At 45.3% G+C, this 13,992-nt stretch overlaps 1 protein-coding gene across 1 annotated transcript; it reads left to right on the top strand.

Moving 5' to 3' along the window:
- The first annotated feature begins 13,067 nt into the window (after nucleotides 1–13,067).
- LOC136465308 (uncharacterized) lies at nucleotides 13,068–13,526 on the top strand. The gene has a single exon (XM_066464094.1). It carries the CDS (start codon nucleotides 13,068–13,070, stop codon nucleotides 13,524–13,526), a length of 459 nt encoding a protein of 152 aa, XP_066320191.1.
- The last annotated feature ends 466 nt before the right edge of the window (nucleotides 13,527–13,992 follow it).

The raw sequence follows: 13,992 nt of genomic DNA, 5'->3' as shown, positions 1-13,992 counted from the left end.
TTTTTAATTCTCCAGGGTCAGTACTCAGTAGACCTGAAGCTTTTAAACTTGATGAATATTGTTTGTCTTATTATTATGTACAAGTTTAGTGCTAGAAGTTACCAATTTAGTGTTAGCAGTTAGCAATATTTGGAATTTAGTGTTAGCGGTTAGCAGCAAGCAATACTCAATAGACCATAAGCAAGTTTGATGTGTGATAGACCATAAAAATATTGTCTGATTTATATACTGTTTTTGCAATAGCTTATGTTTGAGGCTTTATGCACTTGTGACCTCGTGTTGTACTAATTAAATATTTATGTGGTTAATTAACTACAGGCTGAAAAAATGTCAGAAGCTAGTGCAAACAGCAGCCAGGCTCCTATGTCTCAGGGCTCTCAGCCCGAGTCTAAATCGCATCTAGAATCTGTCAATGAATCAGAAGCAATTGAAATAGATGATGATGAAGAGGAGATTGAAATTGAACCATCGGATGAGGAAGATGGTGCTGAGGTTGGGTCAAAGAGAAAGCTCACATCTGTTGTTTGGAAGGAGTTCAAGAGAGTTAGATGGCATGGCAAAATAAAGGCAAAATACATTTACTGCAACACCAAGCTTAGAGGAGAAACAAGGTGTGGGACTAAGCACCTTCACTGTCACTTAAAGTCATGCACTCTTAGGAAGATTAAGTTGGGAGGAAAGAAGACACTGTCTCAAACATCATTGAGGTTTAGTGCCACAGATACAGGGACAGTTTCTATAGAGAATTACACCTTTATCAAGACATAGCTAGAAAGGAACTTGCTGCTATGATTGTGCTACACGAGTATCCCTTGAGCATGGTTGGCCATGCTGGTTTTAGAAGATTTGTACATGCACTCCAACCCTTGTTCAAGATTGGCACCAGAAACACATTAAGGTATATATAGTGTGACTTTGTACATGCTTTTGTATATAGTGTGCTTATGCAAATTACAACCTGCTTTCTAATCTTGTGTGCATATATTTCATTTACTTTAGGAAGTACATACTTGAACAGAATGAAGCGGAGAGGAAGAAAGCCATTCAATATATGGCTGCAATCAAGTCTAAGGTGGCAATCACTAGTGACATGTGGACTTCTGGTAACCTAAAAAGAGGATACATGGCTATCACAGCACACTTTATTGATGAGAGTTGGACTCTAAGAAACATTATCATGAGGTGGGCCTAATGATTGTTGGATCTGGTTGCATTTCTATAGTGCTGTAATTTATAGATTTTTTGACATGCTGCTCATAAAGTCTGTTGGCCTTTTACAAGTTTATTTATGTGCCAAGTCCCCACACACATGAAGTCATTGGTGATGAACTGTATGACTCCCTTGTTGACTGGAATATTGATGAGAAGGTATCAACCATCACGCTTGACAATTGCAGTTCAAATGATGCTACAATTCCTTACCTTGTTAGAAAGATTGGCAAAACTAAGCTTATGGCTGATGGAAAGTTTTTACACATGCGTTGTTGCGCTCATATCCTTAATCTGATTGTTAAGGATGGACTAGAAAAACTAAAAGATGCCATTGAAAACTTTCGTGATAGCGTAGCTTACTAGACAACCACACCAAAAAGGGTAGAGAAATTTGAGAAGATAGCTAAGTATGTGCATGTCAAAATTGAGAAGAAGATAGCACTGGATTGTAAGACAAGATGGAATTCAACTTACATAATGCTTAGTACTGCATTGCCCTACAAGGCTGTTTTCATGAGAGCAAGCCGTGTAGATAGGCAATATACTTGCTGCCCCACTAAGGAAGAATTTCAGTTTGCTGCTGATGTGACTGCAAGGCTTGAATTATTTAATGACATTTCTGTCCTGTTCTCTGGAACCGACTATGTGACTGCAAACATGTTCTTCTACAAGATTTGTGAGGTTAGAAGTAAAATTAGGGAATGGTCATCTTGTGGCAATCCATTGATAGAAGAAATGTCAGATAACATGGAAGCCAAGTTTAGGAAATATTGGATAGAAATTCAAGGTCTGATGGGCATTGCCACCCTTCTTGACCCTAGATTTAAACATCACATGCTTCTATACTGCTTTGAAGTGTTGCAAGTGACAAACTCTGATGAAGAGGTTGGTAAAGTGAATGACACATTGAGTGATTTGATGCTAGAGTATCACATAGATGAGGATGCAAGTATAAGTAGCAGTACCATCAAACCCACAGTAGAGAACTCAGGATTTCTGTCATCCTTCACTGCACGTGTTGCAAATTCACAGCCATCAGCATTAAGGTTTAAATCTGAACTGGATCAGTACTTAGAGGATGAGATGGTGGACATACAAACCGAAGGCCGAAAAGTTTTGGACTAGTGGAAGGTTGCAGGAACACGCTATCCTACTTTGAGGATGATAGCTAGGGATATTTTTGCAATTCCTATTACAACTATTGCTTCAGAATATGCGTTCAGCACAAGCGGGAGAATACTTAGTGAGCACCGCAGCAGGCTCACCTCTAAGATGTTAGAGGCTCTAATGTGTTCACAGGACTGGATTAGAAATAAATACAAAGATCTGTTGTTGAGCAATTTATAATTTCTTTCTCATGCAATTCAATGTTTTATAGGAAAAACATGAAAGTAATTATCTTTTTTTTGTAGTAGTCCTTACTGATAAAGGAAAACCTGCTAGCTTCTGGTCTTGTCTCAATGAAGTTCAAGAGGGGCTTCAGGTAATTGTTCTAGACTACAAAAATTGCATTTATGCTTTTTTGCTTTGTTTCATTGCATATACTTCATTGTTTAAGATTGCCTACTCAACTACTCATTTGTCATGCTCATGCAGGAGCTGAAACTCTGAGTCCATCGCTCCAACCTTCACTAGATGGTTCCCTTTGGCAAGATCAACAATCAAGCTGGCGTGCAATTGCAAGTGCATTTGTTTATGTGCTCACACAACCCAACCACTAACTATTTATGTAATAGTCTGGTTTGTAATGTGTGATAACACTGCGGTATTGTGTTGCTGCTTAGAATTTGATGGCATATGCCTACTGGCTGCTGCTATGACTGTGAGCGACTAAGCCTATGGGCTATAACTATGTCTGTATTTTGATGTTGAATTGTTGATGCCTTGATGGGATCGAACTGTCAGTGGATCTGTAATCTGTTAGGCTATGTAGACATTGAACTTGTAGTTGTTAACTTGTTATCAATCAGTTAAGACCTTATGTTGCAGACGTAGACTTGTATTCTCTGTTTATTTTGCATTTTTAAACTGAAAGTACTACCGTACTAGACAGTTTGTTGTATTATTGTGGCATGTATTGTTGATTGTACATGGGTTTGTACTTGGGTATAGGTACTCGGTGGGTATGAAATCCCCAGTCGGGGACGTTAACGGGGAAAATCTGTCCCCACGAGTGGGGACGGGGACGAGGACGGGATATATTTCAGTTCGCGGGGATGAGAACGTTCTACCAATATCCATCGGGGATGTACCCGTTGCCATCTTTACTAACAACTAGTGCAGCGCCGAGGCTTATATTAGAGACACTGAGAGAGAGCTGTCTCCAGCCACTTGTATTTGGAACTAATGAATGAATTATTATTTAGACATATAGTGTCATGGCTGACTAGAAATATAGTGGAATATTTAGACATGTACGTATCATATAGCTGTCATGGCTGACTAGAAAAGAAAATGACTAGTAATATGCTTATGAATATTCAAGGAACCACGTCTCGGAGCCAAGACACTTGCGGCCATTATCATTGCCACTAACTCGAATATATTCTTCTTGTAGAAGATATGTTAATCATAAAACTTGTATCTGTCGATCCCCAAAACTCCATAATCACCTAGTAGGGCCTTGGTGTGTACGTTGTTCACCTTCACATGCATAACCCATTGTGGAAAGGGCTTTGTCAACACTAATAGTTGCAATGGGAGATAGTAGCGCCAATTCGAGAAGTTTCTAAACAACATCATTTGTTTAAGTGTTTCTTTGCTTCAACCAGCATTATGGAAAGATGTACCGTTAGCTAGCTAGCAAAATATATTAATAGTAACCCAGCTATGTGTTGAATATTTAATTATTTTATGTTAGGGGCGGAGCCACCCTATAGGCAACATGGGGCGGCCGCCCTAGCTACCAGCTGTTAGAGATATGGGCCAGGAGTAACTGCACCGTCTGTATATATGACCATCACCAAGCTATTGGCCCAGCAGCCATCAAGGAGGAGGCCCGCAAAGGATGACGTGATCAACAATCTATTATAACAAACTAGAAACACAATATGTTAGCTCGATCGTCTTCTCTGTAACCCTACCTCTCTATAAAGGAGGGTAGGGACTTCGGGCTCGGGATCCAATCTTCCACCAATTCCATCTACCTCGTAGCTAGAATCAACAATCCATGTAACTGAGAATACGAATACAAGAGTAGCCACACCACTGAAGTAGGGTTTAGCGCGCACCGCGTCCCGAACCAGTATAAATCTCTATGTCTCGTGTGACTCCGTCTACACGATCATGTTACTGGATATTGTCGGAGCAAAACAATCCGACACCAGCGATAGAGCTTCGCTAGACTCATCCACCCATTTTCCACTAATCTCCATGAGTATCGGTGTCCTGCATCCATGGAGAGAAGCGGGAGCTTTGGCGCTGGACGAGTCCGATAGGAGACGAAAGTGGAGGTCCTAAACTGGTGGGCTAACGGGGAATTCCGTAATCGGCTTTTCTGTTATGTTATGGGCCGAAAGAAATAGATCGAGCCTAATAGTCGGCATCCCAATAGGGCATACAAGCACGCTACGCATGTCTTTATTGAATTAGCATTGATTTTATCACTGGTCCTTATGAAAAAATTCAGGTTGACAAATTATCACTGGCCCTTCCTCTGTGTCAGTGGCAAACTCAAGCCGTCATCATCGAATGGCGATGGTGATGGAGACGAAGCCTTCTTCGTCCTCCTCCCCGGTACGCCTCTCTACGGTATCTGCTCTCTTGCTCCGGTTGATAATCCGCGTCCTTGGGATCATCACCATCGGTTGGCGACAGCTAGCAGACTCATCAAGCCTTAACTTCTTCTTCGGTGCCCCACACCTGAGGCAAAGGACCACGTGATCGAGTGGCTCTCTGCAAGACAAGATAATGGCACATGGTGAGAAGCAAAGTCACATGTCAACAATATGAAAGAAAGGTACGAATAAAGTTAGGGCCTATTTAGATTCCAAAAAATTCTACACAGTAGTACTCGTCATATCGAATCTTGCGGCACATGCATGGAATACTAAATATAGACAAAAAAAAAACTAATTGCACAATTGGGTGAGAAATCGCGAGACGAAACTTTTGAACCTAATTAGTCCATAATTAGACACTAATGGCTAAATACGAATGAAAGTGCTACAGTAGCCAAAATCCAAAAAAAAATGGATCTAAACGGGGCCTTAATTGAGCGACCCAACATAACAACAGTGAGTAAAGACTTTTACGGAGAATCCACAAGTGAAGTACAAATGCTACCCTAACCTATGGTGACAATAGAAGCTACTCCGTAAGTCAGACAAAACAGTGCTACGGATAGTCCTGGCGGACCATCTGACACATCACCGGACCATCCTCAGGAACCCTAGACGGTTCCGCCAAGACTCTCGCGGACCTTTCTAGAGAACACTTGTTCTAGTAAACTGTCCGGCACACTCCTAGACCATCAGCCAGACACGAACGGTATGACTAAGACCCGTGAATCACAAATCCACCCATATCTTCTAATCTACTTAGTTTTATATCGCCAAATCTCACACAGAGGTTCGCCCAAACATGCTCTGCAAGATCTCCAACAGCTTTTACATCAATCCATAGCCAAAAAGTAGACCGACTCAACACTAGGGTTGCATCCATGGAGAAAAAGCAAATTCGGAGCAAAGGAATCAGATGGTGAAGACAAAAGAAAAAAACAAAACCGAGAAAGAAAGATTGGTGAAGAAAAAAGAGAACGGAAAAAAAGATGGAATACTGGAACAGAAAAAGAAATAAAGACGAAATGACAAAAATAATTGGAATAAAAAAGGCGGTGGAAAAAACTAAACGGGACTGAAAAAAATAAAAAAAAAGAGAAAAACACGGCAAAAAGATACACTACCAGAATCGAATAGTTTGCCGAGTGTCATATTTTTCGCCGAGTGTATTTTATCGGACACTCGATAAACCATCTCTTTGCCGAGTGCAAAACTAAAAACACTCGGCAAAGATTTGACACTCGGCAAACTATCTGTTTGCCAAGTGCCTTACTAAAAAACACTCGGCAAACATTCTGACACTCGGCAATTCTACTGAAAAACACTCGGTAAATTTCGGCACTCGGCAAATATGGGAAAAACACTCAGCAAATTACGGCACTCGAAAAATATCGCGCCACGTGTCCCTCCATTGCCCTTTTGCCGAGTGTCCGTTGGGCAACACTCGACAAACAATTTATTTATTTTTTCTCATTTGACCTTGAAACTTTTTTTACTCAACAAACAACATAGCATAATCCATGTTAAAATTTAGCATTTTTTTGGATATGTTTGCTAGTTTTAATTCATTAAATACATTCTAGGAATTTAATTGATTTATGTCAAATTTGATCTATAAGTGCATGAAATAATAGAATAAAATGGGTAGAAAAATCATATTCATGGTGTCAAGTCTATTTTTGGCCTTACCGAAGAAATGAAAAGAAATTTGAAACATCTGGGTGCCAACACTCGACCATCGACATGTAGCTTATTGGTTTTTTAATTATAAAAAATTCAAACGAAGTCTGAAAAACATAGGACTTGCCATTGTATCGTGATATGATACGTAGAGGCTATGGTAAAAAATTGAGAAGATTTCGAAAATGTTGTAACGTACATTGCTTAGAAACCAAAGCATCTCTAAGGAAGAATCGTGGTATCGAGAGAGAATAGAACATGTTTGAAGGTGAAGTGACGGTTCAATCATGGTTTGACCTTGAAACTTTTTCTATACATTAGATTGAGCTCAAACTTTCTGAGCTTGCTATTTTTCCCCTCCCATGAAAAGAAAAAAATAAATAAATAATAAAAAAATATAGGGTTTACCGAGTGTCAAACAAAAACACTCGGCAAATAGAGGATTTACCGAGTGTCACGAGAAAAACACTAGGCAAAAAGAGAAATTTGCCGAGTGTCCAGAAGCAACACTCGGCAATGAAAAAAAATAACCCGCCCCTAAAATCACCCACCCGCCCCTCCCCTCCCTCGCGACGCACAACCCCCCTCCCCTCCATCCTAGCTCGCTCCCTCCCATCCTCTCCCGCGTGCTGTCGGTGCCTCCCCTCCGCCTGCCGGCGGCCGGCCCCTCCCCTCCCTCTCTTCCCCGGCTCCTCCCTCCCCTCCCTCACCGACGGCGCCCCTCCCCCAGATCCACTGCGCTCATGGTTTGCGCCCCTTCCCCGTCCGCAATAATGGCGCTCCAGATCTTCTCCCCTTGCTCAACGACGGCCTAGATCTACCCATAGCCGTGGCTCTGAAGGTGGAGCTTCATATCCTAGGTGAGTAGCTGGCGGACCCTCTCTCCCTCTTCCTAACTCTCCCTCACCCTCATCCTCACCCTCTCCCTCACAGATCGATCCCGGCGGGGCTTCTTCCGCAGAGGCAGCAGCGGTGAATCGTGGTCGTCGCCTCGGCGGCCTCCTCCGCGCAATCCGACGAGGTGGCGCGGTCCGTAATGGGCGTCGCAGCGAGCCGTGTTCTTCATCCGCAGCGGTGGCGCGACGGGTCCTGATGCGCGGTGGTGGTGTCGGGGTGAGGACACGTCAGTGGCGCTGCGTGCCCAAGCATGATGGCAGTGACGACGCCGAGCTAAGGTAAGAGGTCCCAAGGCCCAAAACTTAGTAGAAATTAGGGTTTTCATTTTGAAATTTGGGGTAAAAGGGCGAAAATCATGATCTAGGGTTTCAGGAATTTGGGGAAAGTTTCAATTTGGTCGTGATTTGCAAATTCTCCTCCTACATGCTAATCCGAACCCTAGTGGCTTAATATGCACCGTCTTAGCATAAGACATCATCAACTGGGCTAATTAAGGCATGAACTTGGCTTAATGTAGAACATTAAGCATTAAATTAGGCATAAAATGCATTAACCCGTGACTAATAATGACAATTAACTAAACCTAGGCCTTAGTGTTACTATTATTATTAATTTTTCGCATTAAGACTCAGTGCATGAGTATTACATATATTGCTTTTCCACATAAGAGGTCTTTAGCATTCATGCTAATACTGAACGAGTTTGATGGAGGTTTGTATCAGGCCATTTTTTAATTTATCTCACTTTTTATTATCATTACATGAATGGTGTTTCTAACCAGATCGAGTGCAGTAATTTTCTTTGGAACTGAAATTATTACACTATTGTAACAAAAAAAACTTACAGGATGTGCAAGGAGAATTGCTAGCTACGTATATAGACCAAACTGAAGAAACATAACTCTGTATGCTAAGTGTTTCTTTGTGATAAAAAAGTTTGATAGATAGAATCACATGCCTACATATGCCCAGAGTTGATAGGGGTATAATCTTACTGAAAATTTTATGCCTCCTGTATCTAAAATATTCCAGGAGGTATCTTCTATGCCTCCTGTATTTATGCCTCCTTAATATTGCAAATGTACTGTAGTACTTGTTTACTTTGCCTGAGCATAATATAAGTTCATGAATTTTGATCTGTTTATGTAAAATAAATTGCTCACAGTTGAAGAAGATCGTCGATGTAAGAGGAAACCAATAGAACCATGCACAAATGTTAATTCTTCATTTTTCTTATTGGTTCTCAGTAATCTCAGATCAATCATATATATTTGAGATGATACTCTACAACTACAACTGACATTTCAATTTGTCATGCAGAACAGTATTTTTCTTTCACACCAAATCAGCCAGCAATAATAATCCACGATCGACGTATACGATCGTTTCGGCCCCAGCCGAACAGGCTGACGATGGATGGGCACCTGTAACACCCCGGTGTTATGCCCGCATTTAGGCACTGCAAATCATGCATATCATGCATCATAAAGCATCCTAATCATACATGCCTAATCATGTAAATAACAACTGAAACACTGCTTCGAAACATATGAAACATGTTCGTGAAACGTCAATGTTGCATACACCTGTTTAAGAGTTATTTTGCCCTGATTATGTTTGCTAGGCTAGTAAAACATGTTTGGCTATCATGGTAAATCATCTAGAACTGTTTAGCATAATTTTTAGAGCAAGGTTTGTATTTGAATTATTGCCAAATTTTGCTTTTAAAGATAATTCTCCAAAATTAGGGTTTTGAGTTAAAATTGACTTTAATTTTAGAATTCAAAATCTATCAAGAATTTGGCTTTGGTCATAAAAGCAAAGTTGTAGAGAATTACATTCTAATCAATTTAATTATTTGGTACATTTTCAAAAGATGTCATTTTCTTGCTCAAAATGATATTTGAAAGCTGGCATTTAAAAATTTTCTTGAAATTATAAATTGAAAAAGGCTTCCCTCATTTCGCGGGCCGCCGCCTCGTTTTTGGCCCACGGCCGAAGCCGGCCCGGCCTGCAGCAGTGAGCCTCCCGCCGCGCCGCGCGCCTCGCCAGCCCAGCCCAGCCCAGCGGCGCCGCGCCTGGCCTGCCTCTGCGCTCGCCCGCCCGCTGACGCACCGCGCCGCGTCCCGACCAGCGGTAGAACACGCCCGCCGCGTGGCGGCCATGCGCCGTCGACGCCGCCGCGCGTCGCAGCCGGCCTGCGCCCGCTCCCACGCGCCCGCCTACTTCTGCTAAAGCTGCTGCGCTCGCCTTCGCTCTCCCGTGCTGCCTCTCTTCTTCGCCCGCGCCGAGCTCGCTCTCTCCCCCTCGCCGCGGCCACCGCAGCCCGCCGGGCAAATTCGCCGCCTCTCCTCCACCTCGGCCAGCAATCGAGCGCTAGCAGCTCCGCCTCGCTCTCCGGCACTTTGTGCTCGCGCTTGTGCCGACTGTTGAGCCCAGGTAGCGCCTTCTCGCGCCTCGCCACCGTCGACCATGGCGCCGCCGTGCTCGGCCGTTGTGGAAGGCACTCTTCCTCCCTTTCTCCTCCCTGCCTAGCTACATGCCCGCATTCGCCAGCTTCTCGTGAACCGCATGCGCTTGCTTGCTTGCTCTGGCACGGCCGGTAATGGCCGCCGGCCTCGTTGGCCAAGCCATGCTGCCGCGACGTCACGGCGCCGGCGTGGCCTTCGCCTCGGCCGAGCTGGGCCGAGAGGCCATGGGCCAATGCCCGGCTAGGCCGCCTCCCTTTCCCGTCGCTCGGGCCGCGCAGGCCAAGTGTGGCAGTGGGCCGGCTGATTCCCGTGGGCCGGCCCAGTAGCAATAGGAGGATTCGTTTTCAATTTTTCTTTATTATTTAAAAATAGAAATGGTTTGGAAAATGTTTGGATACTCAAATTTGCTCCAAATCTATTGAAATAAATTTTGCTAGGTTCCTTATCACCAGATCTACTTGGAAAAATTATTGCATGTCATTTTTGGGATACTTTTCTGTAGAACTTTATTTAATCATGGATATTGCTGATAACTTGAAAAATATGTAGAAAAACCTATAGGCTTCAGAAAAATATGATTCCAAGTTTGTTGATCTTCTTATGTAATGTACTTCCTAGGAAAAATATGTGTCATGCATATGCTATAGAAAATTTATGAGGTGTAGTTTAAGTGCCTTTAATGGCTGATTTTTGTTATTTTAGCTAGAGAGCAAACTTTGTATAAAATATGCATGTGATAATTTTTGTACAGTAATTGTATGCTATGAAGAACATAGGAAAAATGCTAACTCTGTTGTTTGACACTTTTCGCAGTACAAAGTATTTTCATGTTTATAATCATATCATAGCTTGTTATTTTTGTGTAGGCTAATCCCCTCATTCAAATACCATGAAAATCTGATAGTAGACTATTTAGGGTAGTACTGTGCTGTAGCAATTTTCTAAGATTTTTCTAAGCAATAAAAATAGATGTTGCTATTCAAACCTATTATTAATTAAGGTTTAATCAAGTGTTGCTTTAAGTATGATTAAGAAATTAGTGAAGCTTTGGTGTATCTTTGAAGCATTTAATAAGATGTATTGATTTAGCATATTAGTAGTAGAAGAGAATGCAGTAGATGACATGTGCTTGTAGTATATGTTCTTGGATGATGTTGACTACCTTGCATTCAAACATATCCATTGTATTCATCTCATTCGATGCACCGATTGCATAAGCGCTTACGCACATTGCATCATACAGGATCGCAAACCGAGAACCCAGTCATCATACCCAAGGAGCCCGAGGAGCAGCTCGAGGTGCAGCCGCAGGAAGTGCCTGAAGCCAATGAGGAGGACGTTGAGGAACTTCCGGAGTGCCCCAATCACCGTCCGAGCTCCTTCGAGAGAGGTGTCGGGTACCTTAGAACGGGGTACCCCGAGCGAACATCAAAGGGGTCACTTAAGTCCCATCAAAAAACAAAGCTAGAAGGTAAGCTGTGGGCCCCTCACCCGCCATGTCCGAGCCCACCAGGCCCTTCGCCTCGCCTCGAGCCTCGCGCAGGAGGTCTCGGCATCCTGACGCAATCTCTGCCTCGCGTGAGGCTCTCCACGGAAGGCCTCGGCAGGGAACACAATCTCCGCCTCGCGCGAGGCTCTCCACGGAAGGCCTCGGCAGGGGGTGCATTCTCCGTATCGCGCGAGGCCTCTCACGGAAGGCCTCGGCAAGGAGTTCGATCTCCGTCTCGCATGAGGCTCCGCTCTCCGTCTTGCATGAGGCCTCATTCTCCGTATCGTGCGAGGCCAGCTTATCCATAGTCCGTCGCCCCCGCCTCGGCTGGTCTTTCCGACAGCACATCATGTCTCATTAATACTTCAACCACTCCTGCAATCTCAGCCGAACGATGGCTCGACGCCACAGAATGGCCGACGGGACATGAGGTCACATCGGCCCCATACCGGCTGAGACAGGGCACGGCGGGGATTACCGGTCACTGTATCCTGACGCTGTGCCCACAATCAGCGCCCACACTGCACTGTGCCCCGTGATCCCCGCCTCAAAAATAACACGACATGGACGGCCTGGCCCGGTTCATCACCGCCTCCAAGCTAGCACCCCGGATCAACCGCTCTCTCCGGGCCTCAGCACTATGCACCAGGGCCTCGGCTACCTCGAGATTCATGTCTACCGAGACCCCCACTGCGGTACAGCCTCGGCACTGACCGAGCCTCGGCCTCACGTGCCACCAATCCATAGCGATCCATGTCCTGGCCGCCGTGCTTACTCCGAGGTAGCCCAGGAGCTCCCATGACGCACAGGGTCGGACGTGACCAGCACGTTGCCCTAGTGCTCCAAGGACGGACCACTCCGATGACCATGCCACCACAAGAACAGGCCATAGGGCTCGGACACACCGCGCCTATTGGCACGACGCCGTATAGTCAGCACATGTACTATCCTTATACTCCCTTCAACTATAAAAGAAGAGGACTTGGGCCACGGACAAAAAAGGAGAAGAACACCTGGTAACACACACACACGCACACATCCCAGCCGCCTGAGAGCAACGTCTCAAGCGGCCCACACGACACCTCACTGAGACCTGGGATCAGCTCCCTCTCTCACCCAGCTTGTAACCCCCTACTACAAGCACTTCGGTGCAAGGAATACAAGATCGATCTCTTAGACTAGACATAGGGCATCGATTGCCTGAACCAGTATAAACCTTGTGTCTCTTTACATCACCATCCAGGATTAGGGACACGCGGTTCACATTACTGGTTGGTTGAGGACCCCCCGGTCCGAAACACTGACAGTTGGCGCGCTAGGTAGGGAGGCGATCACCTTTGATCGAGATGACCACCCTGACCATGTCCCAAATCCCGGGCAGTACCCACTGGTCGTCGACCCAATCATCGGTAACACCCGACTCTCCAAGGTGTTGATGGACGGAGGCAGCGGCCTCAATATCCTCTATGTCAATACCCTGGAGCTCTTGGAGATCAACTGGTCGAGGCTCTGAGGCAACATTGCGCCCTTCCACGGCATCATGCCAGGGAAGCGCACGCGACCCCTCGAACGCATCGACCTTCCCGTCTGCTTCGGCACCCCCTCCAACATCCGTAAGGAAGTCCTTAACTTCGAGGTAGACGGGTTCGGGGGAGCCTACCACGCCATCCTAGGGTGGCCGTGCTACGCTAAGTTCATGGCAGTCCCTAATTACACCTACCTCAAGCTCAAGATGCCAGGCCCCAGCGGTATCATCACGATTGAATCCACATACGAACATGTATACGACTGCGACGTTGAGTGCATCGAGTACGCCGAGGCTCTTGCGGAGGCCGAGACCCTCATCGCCCACCTCGACCAACTCAGTGGCGAGGCGCCTGACTCCAAGCGTCGCGTGGGGGCGTTTGAGCCCGTGGAGGCCATCAAACTCATCCCGATCAATCCCACCTGCCTCGACGACCGAGCGCTGAGGATCAGCACCACCCTCGACATCAAATAGGAAGCCGTGCTCGTTGACTTTCTCCATGCAAATGCCGACATATTCGCATGGAGTCCCTCAGACATGCCGGGCATACCGAGGGAGGTCGCCGAGCACGCCCTGGACATTCGGGCTGGATCTAGACCGGCGAGGCAACGCCTACGCCGCTTCGATGAGGAAAAGCATAGGGCCATCGGTGAGGAGGTGCAGAAACTCTTGGCGGCCGGGTTCATCAAAGAAGTGTCCCACCCAGAGTGGTTGGCTAACCCCGTGTTAGTCAAAAAGAAAAGTGGGAAATGGAGGATGTGTGTAGACTACACTGGTTTGAATAAAACCTGTCCAAAAGTCCCCTTCCCATTACCCCGAATCGATCAAATCATTGATTCCACTACAAGGTGCGAGACCCTGTCTTTCCTTGATGCGTATTCTGGTTACCATCAAATCAAGATGAAAGAGTTCGACCAGCTCGCGACTGAAGGGTCGAGAT

The sequence above is a fragment of the Miscanthus floridulus genome, chromosome 7, assembly GCF_019320115.1.
Source record: "Miscanthus floridulus cultivar M001 chromosome 7, ASM1932011v1, whole genome shotgun sequence".
NCBI classification, from domain to species: domain Eukaryota; kingdom Viridiplantae; phylum Streptophyta; class Magnoliopsida; order Poales; family Poaceae; genus Miscanthus; species Miscanthus floridulus.
This window is presented reverse-complemented; position numbering and strand designations above follow the sequence as displayed.